The 16,647-nt window shown below is 44.8% G+C and overlaps 1 protein-coding gene across 3 annotated transcripts in view; it reads left to right on the forward strand.

The window, feature by feature from the left end:
- Positions 1-13,351, forward strand: part of GARRE1 (granule associated Rac and RHOG effector 1) — a 77,629-nt gene extending 64,278 nt beyond the window's left edge. For 2 of the 3 annotated variants that reach the window (XM_090259910.1, XM_090259911.1), the window contains exons 9-14: positions 1,376-1,501; positions 2,675-3,708; positions 7,384-7,549; positions 8,416-8,553; positions 11,055-11,133; positions 11,622-13,351. In XM_090259910.1, coding sequence (XP_090116036.1) covers positions 1,376-1,501; positions 2,675-3,708; positions 7,384-7,549; positions 8,416-8,553; positions 11,055-11,133; positions 11,622-11,930 — 1,852 coding nt within the window. In that variant the 3' untranslated portion in view covers positions 11,931-13,351. Of the gene's footprint in view, positions 1-1,375; positions 1,502-2,674; positions 3,709-7,383; positions 7,550-8,415; positions 8,554-10,306; positions 10,571-11,054; positions 11,134-11,621 lie in introns of those variants that run through there. The other variant, XM_090259912.1, reaches the window with a different exon arrangement.
- The last annotated feature ends 3,296 nt before the right edge of the window (positions 13,352-16,647 follow it).

Genomic DNA, 16,647 nt, shown 5'->3' on the forward strand with positions numbered 1-16,647 from the left:
GGGTTTTTATCTAAGAACAGGTAAAGCAAATCTCAGGGATCTATGAAAATAATGGGTTTAGTCTCTTAAGGGGACTGCTCTCCAGACTGATAAATAAAATAAAAAATGTCAATTTGTAGATTTTCAGAAAGAGAAATTATTATCAAGGAAACTGTAGTACTCCTTTCTGCATGACCAGCATTTGCTCTCCTTGTAGACAAACATATGTGACCAACCAAATCATAAGCAGAAGTTGACTTGGGAGCATAGGGCAAGTGGGTCCAAATAAAAGCAGTTTCAGGCTGAGAGAATTTGGTGCATGGACCTTGACTAGGTCTGCTGGCCAAGATTCTCTCCTAGGAGTCTGGGGTCTGGTGGGGCATTGTCAGAGCTTGCCTTCTTTCCTTTTCCAGCATTTCTGAAACTGGTCAGCTCACAGTCTCACAGATGTATTTCTCATGCCAAAGTCACGTTGGAGAGTGCTATTGTCTTAGGGTTGCTTCACAAGTGTTGCTAAAGTGGGGAGCAGAGAATTGGGAAAGTATCTGGAGGGGAATGTGTGATGAAGAGAAGGTAGTTGGTAAGACTGGTTTGTTTGCCAAAGTGAGTATCACAGGGGAGAAAGCGGTGATTGCATGAAAGAGGCCCTTGAGAAAGCCAGAAGGTGGCCTGCAGCGCTCAGGTGGTCAGCCCATGCTCAGAGCAGGGCCTGTGTTCTGCTAGAACCAGAGGGCTTTATATGGTGTGTGGGCAGGCACACAGGTGAGGTGGTGGAATTAGTGGTGAGGGGAGATCTCATGTTCGTGTTTTCTCCGTTAGGTGACAGTTGAAATAGGAAGGAATGAGTGAGGTGGCAGGGAGAGCAGAGCTTTGAGGAGAGACAAGGAGGGGTGGAACAGTCATCTTGGAAAAGGAAAATATTAACTTATGGGAAGACCATGTTTGTTGCTTACCTAAAATTTGTAGTGAGTCCAGGGCACATACTGTGAGGGTCTTTTCCTTCTGTCGACCCTCAGTTTCTTGGGTACAGGTGTGAAGAACAGTAGAAGGGAGGGGCAGGGGTGTCATGGAAAGAGTTTATAAAGGGTTAGATATTGTGCCACACTATAGAGTCTTAGCAGGGTAGGGAGGAAAGTCAGGTCTGGAGCCAGTGCTGGGCATTAGAAACTCTAGGTAGTTAGAAAACTATAGACACTCCAGACCCTAGTGCTTCCTCCTCCTTTTGCAGAGCAACAGGTTTCAGTGTTAGCCCTGTCATTCTCTAAATGTTCTTAAAATTACTGAATTTTTATTCAGTGCAGAAGTACATAAAATTATAGCCTTTTGTATGAGGCCTGCTTGAAACACCTTTATAGAGAAGTGAAGCCCAGACTAACGTCTCCTGGTTTGTGCCTAGGTGTCTGAAAGAAGACCCCGCTACCATGTCCCTGCTGCAGAGAAGCCTGGATCCTGAGAAGACCCTGGGTCTTGTGGACGTGCTCTACACGGCTGTTCTGGACCTCACCCGCTGGAGGGCAGGGAGGTTGGTGTCCCTGCTAGTCACTTGAATTGGTTTGCATTCAGGTCCACACCAAGGGACAGTTAGCCACATAAAATTTCCTGTGTGCTCATGTCACTGATAGTATGTGCATACATAAGACAAGAAAGGAAACTTTTTGGTAACTTTTTATTTTGGAATATTTTCAAACTTACAGAAAAATTACAAGACTATCCAGAGAATTGCTCTGCATTCTTTACTCAGACTCCCCATTTTGTTAATAGTTTTGCCTTCATTTATATTATCATTTGAGAGTAAGTCCATCAAAAGGATTTTTATCCTTTATGAACTAAGAGCAAAGCAGTGTTTAGAAAATTTATTCATGTCCTGCATGAACTTTATTTATATCTGAAAGTAGCTGACAGTTGCAAGATTATCTCTCTGTGAATTGTTAACTTTAGACTGGGTAGGGACCTTAAGCATCTAGCCATGTGTCCTCCCTCTTTTCTTAACTCGGGAACACACAGAGGCCCAGAACAGTGTGGTGGCTTATCCAGGGTTGCACCAGCCGTCACCCACCTCAGCTCACACCCAGTGCCCTTTCTTGTCTTAAGGGCTCTTTCAGCACTGGAAAAGAGTGCTTGGAAAGCTTTGGAAGTAACAATCACATGTTCTTGGTACTGTCTGTAAATTATTTCCAAGGACAACAGTGCTGCCTAGTGTTCCTGAGTCCTACCCACCCACCCCTCTTTGCTGTGTAGATTTGTCCATTGTCCCTCTGCTGGATTTGCCAGACTCTCAGTCTCTATACTCCAGGCACACAGCAGGCCTCTGCCAGTTACGTCCCCGACTCTGGCCGTGCTCTGCTATCCTGATCTGCGGTTAGTTTTGCTCAAACTCCTCAGACCAGAATCCTGATGTAGTGTTCATAGCCTTCTGTTAGACACTGTTGATTTCGTTGTAATAAAAGTAGATAGTAAATACTTAAGTTATGTACACATAAAACTTATCTATAAAATAATGAACCTAATATCACTCAGTGAGGTCTTTTTCTTCTTTAAGTCTTTCTAAGAGATCCATTTCATTGTCCAGTGTGTGTGTGTGTGTGTGTGTGTGCGCGCGCGCGCGCACTTTTATTTAAGCCAAAATGCCGGGAAGCAAGGTCTTAAATGATCTCTTGTCTTTTTAATTTTTTTTAATACATTTCTGTTTAAATAGGGAACAAGCTTTACCCTGCATTCAGATCCAGCTCCAAAGGGAGATCTGTGATTTTGGGAACCAGGCCGACCTGCCTTCTGGAAATGGAAACAAACCTTCAGGTGGTCTACAGAAGACATTCTCCAAACTGACATCCCGGTTCACTAAGAAAGCTTCGTGCACCAGCTCTAGCAGCAGCACAAATTATTCCATCCTAAATACGCCTTCCAAAAACATCTTCATAGCTGGGTGTTCAGAAGAGAAAGCCAAAATGCCCAGTAATATTGATTCAAGATTACAAAGCATTTTGAACATTGGTAATTTCCCTAGGATTACAGAGCCTTCACAGTCAGCTCAGAATTCCAGTAATCAAATGGCCAATGGTTTTCTCATGGAGCAGCGTGACGGCTTTCTACAAGGGGACGATGGCAAGGATGAGAAGGGTATGAACTTACCAACTGATCAGGAAATGCAGGAGGTGATAGATTTTCTCTCGGGCTTTAATATGGGCCAGTCACATCAGGGCTCCCCATTAGTGACAAGGCGTAATTCTGCTGCCACAGCCATGGTGACTGAACAGAAGGCAGGAGCCATGCAGCCACAGCAGCTGCCACTGCCCGTGCCGCCTGCACCGCGGCCACCCCCGGCTGGGACACACACACCTCTGACACCCCAGCCAGGCCTGGCACCTCAGCAGCAGTCCCCAAAGCAACAACAACCCCAGGTCCAATACTACCAACACCTGCTCCAACCCATTGGACCACAGCAGCCCCCACCCCAGCCTCGGGCCCCTGGAAAATGGGTACATGGCTCATCCCAGCAGCCAGCACAGCCTGTTGGAGCAGGTCTGTCTCCTCTTGGCCAGTGGCCTGGCATATCTGATCTCAGCTCTGACTTGTACAGCTTGGGTCTGGTGAGCAGCTATATGGATAATGTGATGTCAGAGGTTTTGGGGCAGAAGCCACAGGGACCTAGAAATAATACCTGGCCAAACCGCGACCAAAGTGAAGGAGTCTTTGGAATGTTGGGAGAGATTCTACCTTTTGATCCTGCAGGTACGTGCGTTCCCCTCCCCATTGCAAGGTTTTAACATAAATGTAATCATTTAGGACTTCATAGGGTCAGCCTTCCACAGTGTTACCTGTGGGAGAAAGTGACTTTATAGACCCTTTCTCACTGCCTAATGGCAAATATGGGACAGACCCAGCAAGACAGGAAGCAGTGAGAAGGAGCCTGAGGAGGTAAGGGGAGCTCTTTTTCTCACGTTGCAGAGGACAGGATAGAAGCATAAGAAAAGTTACTTGAATGGCTCAAAGTCCCATAGTGCAATGGGCCCCAGTCTGGGCCCTCCCATTCATGGGAGCCAGACAGCTGGCTCTTTGTAGCCTGCTTTTTCCTGTTCTATGATTCTTCTTTTCCTAAACTCCAGGACCTATGAAAGGTGGTAGGGTGCCCTCCTGCCTTCAGAGAATACCTAGACAGTGTGAAAATTCCATCAGAGTTGTCTTAGGAAATTAGAAAAAGAAATTAGAAACTAAACAAAAATAAACTAGGAGGAGGAATTAAGGATAAGAATAACAAACAAATTTAAAAGAAAAACATAGTAAAAATTATAAATAAATCTAAAAGAAGTGTCTTTGGAGGACCAATAAAGTAGATAAACCAATTTTTATAAGCCTGATTAAGAGAGAGCAAAGAGAGCCCTGGCTGGTGTGGCTCAGTGGATTGAACGCTGGCCTGCAAATCAAAAGGTCACCAGTTCAATTATTTAGGGCACATGCCTGGGTTGTGGGCCAGGTCCCCAGTTGAGGGGCGTGCGAAAGGCAACAAATCAATGTCTCTCTCACATATCGATGTTTATCTCCCTTTCTCCCTTTTACCCTGCCTTCCCCACTCTCTGAAAATAAATAAATAAAATCTAAAAAAGAAAAAAAAAAGGCAAGGAGAAACAAGATTAGGAAAGAGGAAGGAGACATAACAACTACAGCTACAGGAGAGATAAAAAGAATTTGAAGAAAGCCCTGGCTGCTGTGGCTTAGTGGATTGAGCGTTGGCCTGCGAGCCAAGTGTCGCTGGTTTGATTCCCAGTCAGGGCACATGACTAGGTTGCACATCAGGTCCCCAGTTGGGGGCGTGAGTAAGAGGTAACCACACAGTGAGGAGGAAAAAAAAAAAGAACTTGAAGACATTACTACATATGTCTTGCTGACAACACATTTGAAAACTTAATGGCAAAAGATTTTTTTTCTAATAAAATATACATTACCAAGATTGCACCAAAAAGTAGAAAACCTGCCTGGATCAATTTTAGTAGAAGAGATTGGAAAAGTAATTATGAAGCCAACATGATTTTTAGCATAAAGACTATAAGGATTATACAAAAAGCAAACTATAGTGTATCTTAATGAGTATGGATAGATATGAGAAAATTCAGCAGTGCATAAAAGAGTAATATGTTACGTTACTTCAGGGGTGTAAGGTGGTTCACTACAGGGAACTTTACTTTTGTACAGTAACCCATCAGATCAACCAATTGTGAGAAAAATTCAGCAATAGGTGCTGTGAAGACATTTCATAAAAGATAGCAATTCTTTAAAAATAAATTAATCTCTCAAAGTAAAACATGAATAGAAGGAAATTCCTTGAATGTAAAAAAAGACTATCTATCAAAAGCCAATAGCATGTAGCACTTTGTATAGTAAAACAAAACTCCAGTTAAAATCTAGACCCAGACAGGGTGGTGATGTCACTAGCAATAGCATGTAACTTTGTCTTGAACTTTCTAGCAAATACAAGACAAAAACATGGGAAATAAGAGGTATAAGCTTTAGAAAAGGATAGTTTATAAAGCACATCTCTTTGCTGGCAACAGAATTGGAAAAAAACAAGACTCAGTAAAAAAAAACTTCTAGAATGAGTAAGCGAATTTGGTAAGGTGGATAGTTGCAAGATAAATATATAGAAATTAATTACTTTTTTCCCTTATTTAGCAAAAGGTATACAGAAGTAGAAAATATATATCATTCACAAGGAAAGTACTGTGAAATATTGTAAATAAGTGTAGTGAATATTTCCATAATCACCAGGAGAGGAGATTCCCAGTAAAACAATCCAGCATTAACTGTTAAAGGGCAGAAATGTTTTCTTATGTCTTCTAAAAATTTCAAGCTGCTGCTTATGCTTTCTTGTTCTTGCTCTCCTTGGGTGGGTGGATGTGGGGAACTTTATATCCTAGGGTACAGGAAGGGCAAACAGTTTCACCTGCTATGCAGGAGCAAGCCAACCTTGGCACTTGCTGGAGTAGGCATGGCACATTTTCTTGATTGCCAATAAACAGTGTATATATTTTTTGACAGTCATGTAATTTAAACCAGAGTATAAATGGTGTTTGGCAAAATTATATCACTGTGATACCTTTTGAGGCCCAGGCAGTCTTTTTTTGTTTTTGTTTTTTTTTAATTAATTATTTATTTGTTTGTTAGTTTTGTTTACTTATTTATTTTTAGAGAGAGGGGAAAGGAGAAAGGGAGAGAAACATCACTGTGCGGTTGCCTCTCACTTGTGCCCCCAACTGGGGACCTGAAGTGCAACCTAGTCATGTGCCTTGACTGGGAATCGAACCAGCGACACTTGGCTCGCAGGCCGACGCTCAACCCACTGAGCCACAGCAGCCAGGGCGAGGCCCAGGCAGTCTTTATGTCCTTAGCCTGTGAATCCTACCAGCTTTTTCTTCTGGGTGTTTCTGACCTTCAAGTCTTTAATGTAGCTTTCTGCAGCACTCGACAGGGGAAGTACGGAAGGCACTATCTGGGCAAGCACACACACAGCCCTGGAGGCCTGGCTTGATTCACTGGGATGGCCTTGATTTCAGCCCCTACTCTCCCGTCTTGCAGGATGGCCCAGTTTCATGCAGTGTTCCTATGGGAGTGCTCTGAGAACAAGCTAACAGTGGGACTATGCTTTAGTATCTTCCCTAGCCTGAAACTAAAATGTACACACTGTTGAGTCATATTCAGTTCGTAACCCATAGATATTTTTCTTTCATGGCTTTTTGACTCTCTCTAAATACCTTTTGTGCTGTTTTTTATCTCCCACTTTTATTGCCCTGCACATCTTTACTCAGTTCTTTCCAGTATGGTTCCAGCCACCTCTTAATACATTCTGAAATTTCATGTTATTCATTACCACTCTTACTATCTGCAGACTAAATAAATAGGTTTTCCATCCATTATCCAGGAAAATACTTGATCGGAGTTGGGCCCAAGTGGGGATGGCATACATTCTCTTACCTGGCTAATCCTTATGCTTTGATAACTCTAGGTTATCAGTTGGTGGAAATCATCGTTTGATTTTCCAGGTTGTTACATACGTAGCATTAGACCATAGAAAATTTTAAAGTATTTGCCTTTAATATTTAGTCGTGGATAAAATAAACCTTTTGTGTTCTGTTTTTCTGTCTTCCATTCACATTGAGCCTGCCTCTGTCCTGGGCATCAGCCATCCTGACAGTCCCTATGCACACAACATGCATGAACTTCAGCCCTTGGTGCTGGAAGCCCCATCTCACCATTGCAGACTGCTCGGCAAGCCCTGCAGCCAACTCTGGGCCACAGGCCTGGCAGCTCCTCACCACTTTTCACTGTGTATGTGACCAGTACATCCTCAGAAGGTAGCAAAGGAAACAAGGCTAATTTGACTCCAAACCTGTTTATCCCTTTGTCTTAACACAGTGGGTTCAGACCCTGAGTTTGCACGCTATGTGGCTGGAGTGAGCCAGGCAATGCAGCAGAAGCGGCAGGTCCAACATGGTCGCCGCCCAGGCAACCCCCGGGGACACTGGCCACCCATGGATGATGCCCATCGGACCTGGCCTTTCCCAGAGTTCTTCACAGAAGGGTGAGTTCAGGGTGTGGCCGTAGAACCAAGTTTGAGATCTGGGTGTCCCCCAGGGGGCCTTTCTGCACTCTTATCAAGCAGTTCAATCCCAAGCCTGCGTGTGAGAGTGACGCAGGGTCAGATCTGCAGGGTTCAGAGTTTTGTGATTGACTGTGGGGGGCCAGGTGCCGTGATGTGCCCTGTAAACACACAACTGGGATAAAAGTGGTTTTCAAGACAAACTCTTCTGTCCTAGCCAAGGATCTTACCTGATAGTATTTGTGAAGTAATTGCGTGTTTAACATAAAGTCTTTATGCTGAAATGAGCATGTCTTTGAATCCTGTGGGATTTATGGAATGTGCTCCTTACAGTCTACAAAAGGCATTGGTATATGGTTCAGATTCCAATATATGGGGTAATTGTTGATTTTCATCATAAAGACAACTGGGAATTGATTTTGCACATCTCTTATTGCTACCTGGTTAATAAATCTGGACACCTAAAGAACACCTCAACTTTTTGTTTGCTCTAAAATAAATTTCATAGATAAACCACAGGCTTCTGAGAGGAATAAAGGGCAGTGATGCGTATGTGTTACCGTTGACCCTTGAACAACACAGGGATTAGGGACACAAACCCACCATGCATTCAAAAATCTGCATATAATTTAAGTTGGCTGTCTTCATATATGGATTCCTAACCAGGGCCACTTACACGAAGATCTGCACGTAAAAGACAAGGAACCACTGTTTGGTTGTGAGATGGGTGCAGGGTAAAGACTTCTTTTAGAGCTTGGGTGGGGGTTGCGGGCTGCCCTCAGGCTGTCCGGCCAGTGTCCAGGCTGGCTATAGCAGGCCTGGGACCAGCTTTTCTCTTTGGCTTTCAGGGATGGCCTGCACAGTGGCTGGTCGGGTACTCAGGGAGACTCAGCCAGCTCGAGTGATGAGACATCCTCCGCCAATGGAGACAGCTTGTTCTCCATGTTTTCAGGGCCTGACCTCGTTGCTGCTGTCAAGCAGAGAAGGTATGAAGAGATTTCTAAATCACAGGACAGAGGGGCACATGAATGTGATTCACAGCTTATTCCTTTGGAAAGCTCAGGAGCCCTATTGTTCCCAGACGGCCTTGTGTGGGAAAGGCAGAGGGCCTTTGTGGGCCCACCACATAGGCTTGTAGTCCAGGTGGCTTAACAGTAGGATGAGTTTTGCTGACAGAACAGTCTCATGCCAGTGGTAGCCCAAAAATACCAGTATGTCAGACAAGGAAGGATTCTGAGACTGGATCTGCTGATGTTGGTCTGCACCTTGCCGCCCTTTGTTTGGGGGGAGGAGGGCCAGGACAACCAATTTCTAGTCAGGACTCACCAATTGGCTTTGCAGTTCTAAACAAAGACCTAGCCCAGACTGACTCTCAGTTTCTTTGTCAAAGGGGAAACTGGATAAAATGACCTCTGAATGGTATTTCAAAGTTGAATAAAATAGTCACAAATTAAAATGGGCTCTGAACCCTGACTGGTGTGAGTCAGTGGGTTAAGTGCCGACCTATGAACCGAAAAGTCACTGGTTCAATTCCCAGTCAGGGCACATGCCCGAGTTGTGGGCCAGGTCCCCAGTTGGTGGCGCGTGAGAGGCAACCAATCGATGTATCTCTCACACACTGCTGTTTCTCTCCCTCTCTTTCTCCCTCCCTTCCCCTATCTCTAAAAGTAAATAAATAAAATCTTTTAAAAATATTAAAAATATATTTAAAAATGGGCCCTGAAATAAGAGGAGAATTTGGTTACAAAGAAATAGGAAGACTTTGCAGGTATGAGGAAGCAGAATCCCAGAGGTGGCAGTCTAAAGGATGTGGGCAGGAAGCAACATGCAGGGCTGCCTGGGCATCAGAAGTCATGCTGTGGAGCAGAAAGGGAGGCCAGGTTATATGGCCTTCGTGTGACGGGGTCAGACTTCAATGGATAAGCAGTGGGCAGTGGGTAGATGAAGAGGGAAGGGCACCTGAGTCAGGATACACAGAGTAGTAATAGTTGTGATGGCAGCAATTTATGTACATTTTCTCATTCAGTTCTCATACCCACTGTATTTTTTTGCTAGGGCCACCATAATAAAGTACCACAGACTGGTACTAATTTTTTGTACTTAAACAAGAAAAATTTTATTTTCTCACTGCTGGAGGCTGGAAGTCTGAGATCAAGGTGTCAGCAAGTTTGATTTCCTCTAAGACCTCTCTCCTTGCCTTGCAGATTACCATCTTCTCCCCATGTCCTCACATGGTCATCCCTAGATGTGTGTCTGTGTCCTAATCTCTTCTTATAAGGATACCAGTCATATTGGGTCCTAATGACTTCATTTTAACTTAATTACTTGTTCAGACACCTTATCTGAATACACTCACAGTATGAGGTACTGGGAGTTAGGACTTCAACATATGAATTGAGGAGAGGGTGACAAAATTCAGCCCATAGCAACCACCTTATTATATAAGGACTATTTTGCTCCCAATTAACAGGTGAAGAAACTGAGACTCAGTTAAAATCATCCGTTCATTTGTTTGCTCGTTCAGTCATTCATTCATTCATTGGCACCTATCGTGTACCAGGCAAGCACTGGTGATGTAGCAGCAAACAAAGCAAAGTTTCCTTCCTTGTTGAATTTATATTCTGTTGCAGGAAAGCAGATTAAAATACAATAGGTCAAATTGGATTCCATGCTTGAAGAAAAATAAAGCAGGGTTTGAGGGCAGAGAATGTAGGGGACAGGTAGATTTTCTGTTTTCAGAATGGGAGTTAGGGAGGCCTCTGATAAGCAGAAAACTGAACACAGTGAAGGAGCAACTGGTGAGGTATTGGCAGAGAGAAGAATCCAGGATTACAGGCAAGTTTTTGGCCTGAGCATCTATTTGTGTAAAAGGGGGTGCCATGAACCAAGACTGAGAGGACTGCAGCAGAAGCCAGATGAAGCCAGGGGTGGAGTTTAAGTCTTCTGCTCGAGACATGGGAAGTTGTAAGGCCGATCAGACATCGAAGAAGTCGCCTGTTGCACCCCCCCCCCCCCTGCAGAGACTGCTGTACATAAGGAGTGTTGATAGACTGCTTTACCTGGCCCTAAGCCTGCTAGCTACATCTTGTCTTCTTCATTCAACATTATAACAAATTTTCTCATGTTACTTGTGAAACTTAACAGCCTTTTAGCTTTTAGTCAGATATCCACACTTCATAGTAAATAATCAGTCAGTGTCTGTTGAATAAATTAACAGAAGGCCATAGCTTGTGGATTCAGGGCAGCTAAACCAGTCAGTGCCTGTCCTCATGCCTGCCACCACTATCCTTCCCCAGCCCTGTGATGGCTTGGAAGAGTGCAGCATTTGATGGCGACTCATTCTCCTGCAGGCAGTGTACCCAAGCCCCCTCACCCCACACCTAGAATCAGTGTCCCAGACGCCAGAGCCAAGTAGATTGGGTGACCCCTGGAGGTAAGCTGGGCAGGAAGCCAGGCCACCACTGCACTGAGCTCTCGGTTCTTTCAGGAAACACAGCAGTGGAGAGCAAGAGACCAGCACACTGTCCTCACCACCTCTCCTTACCACAGTGGAGGACGTGAATCAGGTATTGTGGGCTCTGCTCTGGCCACGGGGGGCTGGCTCTATGGGATACAGACCATGAGCAAGATTCCAAAGCTGAAGTTTTAAAAGGGCCTCAAAGAAATGATGGGTTCTTTGCTTGTGGTGAACAACTTTTTTCCCCACGATTCTGTCTCAATGATTGGTCGGCTCAGATGACTCATAGCTGCATGTAGAGGAAGCTCTGGAACTATGCTGTCCAATGTAGCTATTTGAAATGAAATTAATTAAATGTAAATAAAAATTGAATTTCTCGGTTGCACTAGCCATAACTGGCAAGTGGCTGCTGTACTTAACATTTCAGACAGGACATTTCTGTCACTGCAAGCTCTGTTGGACAGTGCTGTTCCAGGGCTGTGGGACAGCAAAGCTCTCACCCTGTCTCCCAGGTGAGAATAGGGCCAGACATCTGGGGAGGTGGGAAAGATGAGAAATTGCCATAAATGCCACTAAGAACCTTCTTCTGTCTCTCAGGATAACAAAACCAAGACATGGCCACCCAAAGCACCCTGGCAACACCCTTCTCCACTGCCCAGCACACTGCCCAGCCCAAGCGCACCACTCTATGCAGTCGCCAGCCCTGGTGGCCAGTGGAACGACACCATGCAGATGCTGCAGTCGCCGGTGTGGGCTGCGACCAGCGATTGCAGCACCACCTCCTTCACCTATGTGCAGACCCCACCGCAGCCCCCACCCCCACCAACACATAAGGCAGCACCCAAGGGCTTCAAGGCCTTCCCTGGGAAGGCTGAGCGTAGGCCGGCCTACTTACCCCAGTACTGACCCAGGCCAGCCTGCCTGCCCAAAGCTATTGGGTCCAGTGTCCCCATCCCAGGGCTGGCCAGCTGGCACCATCCCCCCAGAGGACCAATGCACCCCTGTCCCAGGCAGGGATCCTTGGGGATGGGGGTGGTTGGCAGCTCCAAGCCTTTAAAGGCCTGGCTTCTCAAACCTTGGAGGCGTCAGACCCCTGGAGGGCCAGCTGAAGACAGAGATCTCTCACCCTCCTTAGGGAAATGCTGGGATCTTTGAGCTTAATAAGCACTTCCGGTGATTCTCATGCAGTTGGGTCACAGGCCACACTCTAAGAAACACAGCTCTCAAGTTTGTAGTCTCACTGTATTTGCTGTGAAGGCATCAGGCCTGAAGGCTGACTGCAAAACTGACCATTCTTCTGAAACCTTCCCCTTCTCCTTCTTAACATGTTGAGTGATGACCACACCAGTCACTGTATTTTCATATAGGTTTTTAATTAATACATCTTCTGCCTAAAATGCATTGAAGTTTTAAAGATAACAAATATAGCAGCTGGAGGTTTGTTCAACACTATTTTATTTAAGCTTATAAAAAATGGGCCACATATAGAATGTTTATGATCAGAAGCAATCACTGGGTTTTCTGTGCGTGGGCAGCCCTTCAGCACCCCAGCAGCACCCAGCGGTTGCAGTCTTTATTGGATTTACAAAAGCAGCATCAGAAAACTGATGTCGGAGGCATATTCCTGATGGTGCATGGAGGTGAGTCAGCTGGCTGCCATCTGTGTGGGATAAAGATACACCTATTGCCCTCAGATCCTTTCTCACACGGCTGGAGGCTTCAGTACAGTCTCAGACGTGGGGTGTGGTCAAGGGGTTGCACAGAGACACCTGCACTTGAAATTGCAGTAACTTGTGAGCTGGCTCAAAACAAACCAATTAAGATGTAGCTAGGAACTAATTTAAAGTATTTTCTAAAAATAAAAACACCTCATTTTCAGTTAACATGTGCCATTATATAGATAACATCCTGTGGATTTAGGGATATTTTCCAGCCAGAACGGATCCAGAAGAATTGAATGGTGCTTCAATTGAGAATAATAAATATACCTATATAGAATAGATGTCCCACTGTATATTAATTGAGGTTACAGAAGTTCTTTATATAAAACTTATTTAAATTTTTCATATTTCATCTTTGAAAAAGTGAGAAAAATCCATAATATTTTCTGGTATAAAAGTTTGACAGTATTAATATTTTTTTTATATTTTCTTAAATCATTAAGCCATTTTAATATATGTTAACTACTAATAAATGGTTTATTCTTTCTAACTCCATATAACCTTTTCCAGCAAAGATTGTAATAATACATTTATGTTCTCATTTTTCTAAAGATATAAGTACATTTATATTTAAAAATACCAAAAAGGAAATATATATATATATATATGTATGTATACACACTAAATATAGAGGGTCCTTCGGGTGTCTGAGCCCAGCCATCTGAATTTGCAGTACTGTGTTGCCAGGCTCTTTCCAGGCCTCGGGTGTTGTCTTGTGCTGTGTGGAGATGCCATTGCTGCCTGTACTTATGACCCTTTCACCATGGGTTCTGAACATTCACCTCACCACGTTTACAGAGAACTATTTTGTACATAGACTTTTTCAGGCACGTGCTTTGCACCAACCCTGCGTGGCTCTTGTCTGTGTTAGCTGTCACAGTGTGTGCACTAATCTCTGTTGAAGTTGTTTGTGACTGTTTGACATGTAAGATAATTTCCTATTTCTTTCAATAATGTGTCCACAGTACCCCGTATTTTGAGTTCTGTTATACTGAAGTACTCTTGTTTTAATAGTGCCTCCCCAAGAGCTTACCCTGGTCAGAGGTCAGTCCTTGATGCCCCAGCGCAGCTGACATCAACATTGCTGATTGTCCCATTCTAGTCTTTTTCTTAAGACATTTGTAATTACATCTCCATGGGCTGTGAGACTGTGTGAAGCTGTTTGTGTGGTTTTCTGGTAGGTGCTGTGTTCTCAACACCGCCTTGCTCTGAACACTGGTAATTCCAGGTGCTGCGCTTGGCAGAGGAGTCTCTCCAAAGCGCATGTGTGTGCTTGTGTGAGTGTGTGTGTCCTTTGCGTGGCCAGGCATAGCTGCCTTGCTCAGGCATCAGCAGGACATTGTGTGAATAGTTACAGCGCTTCCAAACTGGAACTCTACATTTTGTATCTTACTTTTAAAGCTCCTATAAGTAAATTAACTATTGGCTTTATTAAAAATATACATTTAATAATATATTTTGTATGTTTGTTTAAAATGAACTGCAAGACACTGCCAAAAGCTCTGCCTGATTCATTACTTTGAAAAGCTGCACCTGAGTTGGTCTTAGGTCACCCTGTCATCTGACTTTGAGACCTTGAAAGGGGAAAGATCTCTGAGGGTATAGGATGAATTGGGGTGGGTGAGCAGGAAGCAAGACAGCCTACCACACCTCTCCTACTGGCTTCCCTAATGCCAAAGCTGAGGCCTCCATGTGGGTGGATCCAGTGTCTTCACCTGGAAGGATGCAAACTCCATGGGTTGTGGTCTGCCAACACCCACATTCCACCAGACATGAGCTATCAGCTGTCCAGGCAGCCTTTCCAAGGAGCAGACCCAGGGGTGAGGTCTCCCACCACTCCACCAGGGACCCAATATGTGGCAGAGACCCTGCCTCAGAAGGACAAGAACGACTAGTCTCACTGGATGACACCATCCTGCTAAGCAGAAGAATAGCTTGACATTGGAAACCACAACTAGAGGTTGTAGTTATAGGAATTTCAACCCATTTTCATTTACAGCAAGACAGCACTTGATTGAAACTTCTAACAAACTTAGGAAAACAGAGTATGTGAGCATTATATAATCTTAATAGTATAAGTACCACTCACGCTTCTTTATGCTGAGCAAGGGGACCTGCACTTCAGGACAAGGTTGCTTAGTAACCACCATGTTGCATGAGTGTGCTAAGGGAAGTTTGTATTAAAAAGCTAGCTGGAAAAAACGCTCATCCAAGCACATTCCTATTTAACACAAGTGCCCATTGCTGTTCACTGACCTGATTCACAACAGTGGTGGAGATAGGAGTCTTGTAACTGGCATGTGCTGGATGGGTGGGGATGGAAGCAGAATAGATGTTACACCTGAGTCCTTAGAGGGTCCTTGGAGGCCTCAGCCCAGTTGAGAAACAGGGGGGGACATACAGCAGGTGAGATCCTTGTGAGACTGTGATACTCCCTTCCCACTTGAATGATCCTGGGTGAGGCTTCCAGCTCTAGAAGTGTAGCTGAAATGCCAAATGGCAACCATGACCCTGGGAGGGGATGGCCCTCTGTACTGTGGTCCCTGTTATGATCTGCATCCTATTCTGGAGAGAATGAGGAAATAAACCATTCTAATGGCCAGCTCCTTAACTGCCCAAAAGCCCTGTATGTGGACAGCACGCCTGGCAGGCTCCCAACCAGACATGCCTGGGAGTGTGAGGAAGCTCCAGACCCAAGCCCCTGGAAGTAACACATAGCTGGCCTTACCTTATGCTTCCGCAAGGGTAGACTGGCTGGGCCATGCTTCTTGGCATTTGTGAAGAGACTGGATGAGGCTTTTATTGGAAATGAGTTGCGGGTATGGACTGAGGAGGAAGGATTGTTTAAGGAGTGTTATGTTCATTTCAAAATGTATTCATGTCACCTAGGAGCCAGGGCTGAAAAGGAGATGCAGTCTCTGTCCTTAAAACTAAAGTCTTTTAAAGGAAACTACCCCATCTTTCCCATCAGACATCCATCCACCCAGTTTCTCAGGTGGAAATCCTAGAAGGTAGCCTTGATTTTCTTTAGTATCTACATACAATTTATCAATAAGTTCAGTAAGTGTATCTTTACATGCATTTAAATTCTACCGTGTTCTCACATCTCCATTGCCATCAACCTAGTCTTCACCGAGCTCCTGCTCTTCCTCTCTAGCCTCAGGGTTTTCCTTACACCCCTGCTACCTCCACATCACCTTGCTGATGGGGTGCCCACCTCTACCTGTTGCTCTGGTGGCTGCTCCCTGCTCAGGGACTCTCCATCAGTTCCCTTGGGCCAGGGCCCAGCCTCTACCCAGTTTTGTTTTTCATTACAGCAATTAGTACTCCTCTGGAATTATGTATTTGCATTTGTCTGCCCCTTACTAGAACCAAGGCTTCCTTACAGGAAGGAGCAAGTCATTCGTGGCCACGTATCCAGAGTGCAAAACAGCAGGAAGCAACTTCACACAAGCGACACAGAAGGAGGTGTTGGTGGGGCCAGAGGCAAAATTCTAACAGAGCAAAAAAGTAGAACTAGACTTAAGATAAAATTACCTCTCATTTAGGACTAAAATACACGACGACCAGAGTTTGTACTACAACCGCAAAGACGGAATGACATTAGGAATTGCGGACAGGACTACCTAGCCCTTTAATAAGTTTAGAGTTACATTCTCAGGGAAACCCAGGCCTCTGTGCAGCGTGGAAGTATTTTTAAAGACCTAAAAATGGATTGACACAGAACACCTGGGGCGACATCCCAACATCCCAAAGCGTCACGGCTACGCAGAACGAGCTCAGGCTCTCCTGAGGGCGCTAACGCCCCCTTCCGCATCACTCCTCGCGTGCATATGTGCATCCCCACGCAGAGCATGCGCACACGCGCGCAAACACACCCATCCCAAACGTGTCGAAAGAAG

Source organism: Furipterus horrens, unplaced genomic scaffold (assembly GCF_987537825.1).
Source record: "Furipterus horrens unplaced genomic scaffold, mFurHor1.1.pri manual_scaffold_13, whole genome shotgun sequence".
In the NCBI taxonomy this organism is placed as follows: Eukaryota; Metazoa; Chordata; class Mammalia; order Chiroptera; family Furipteridae; genus Furipterus; species Furipterus horrens.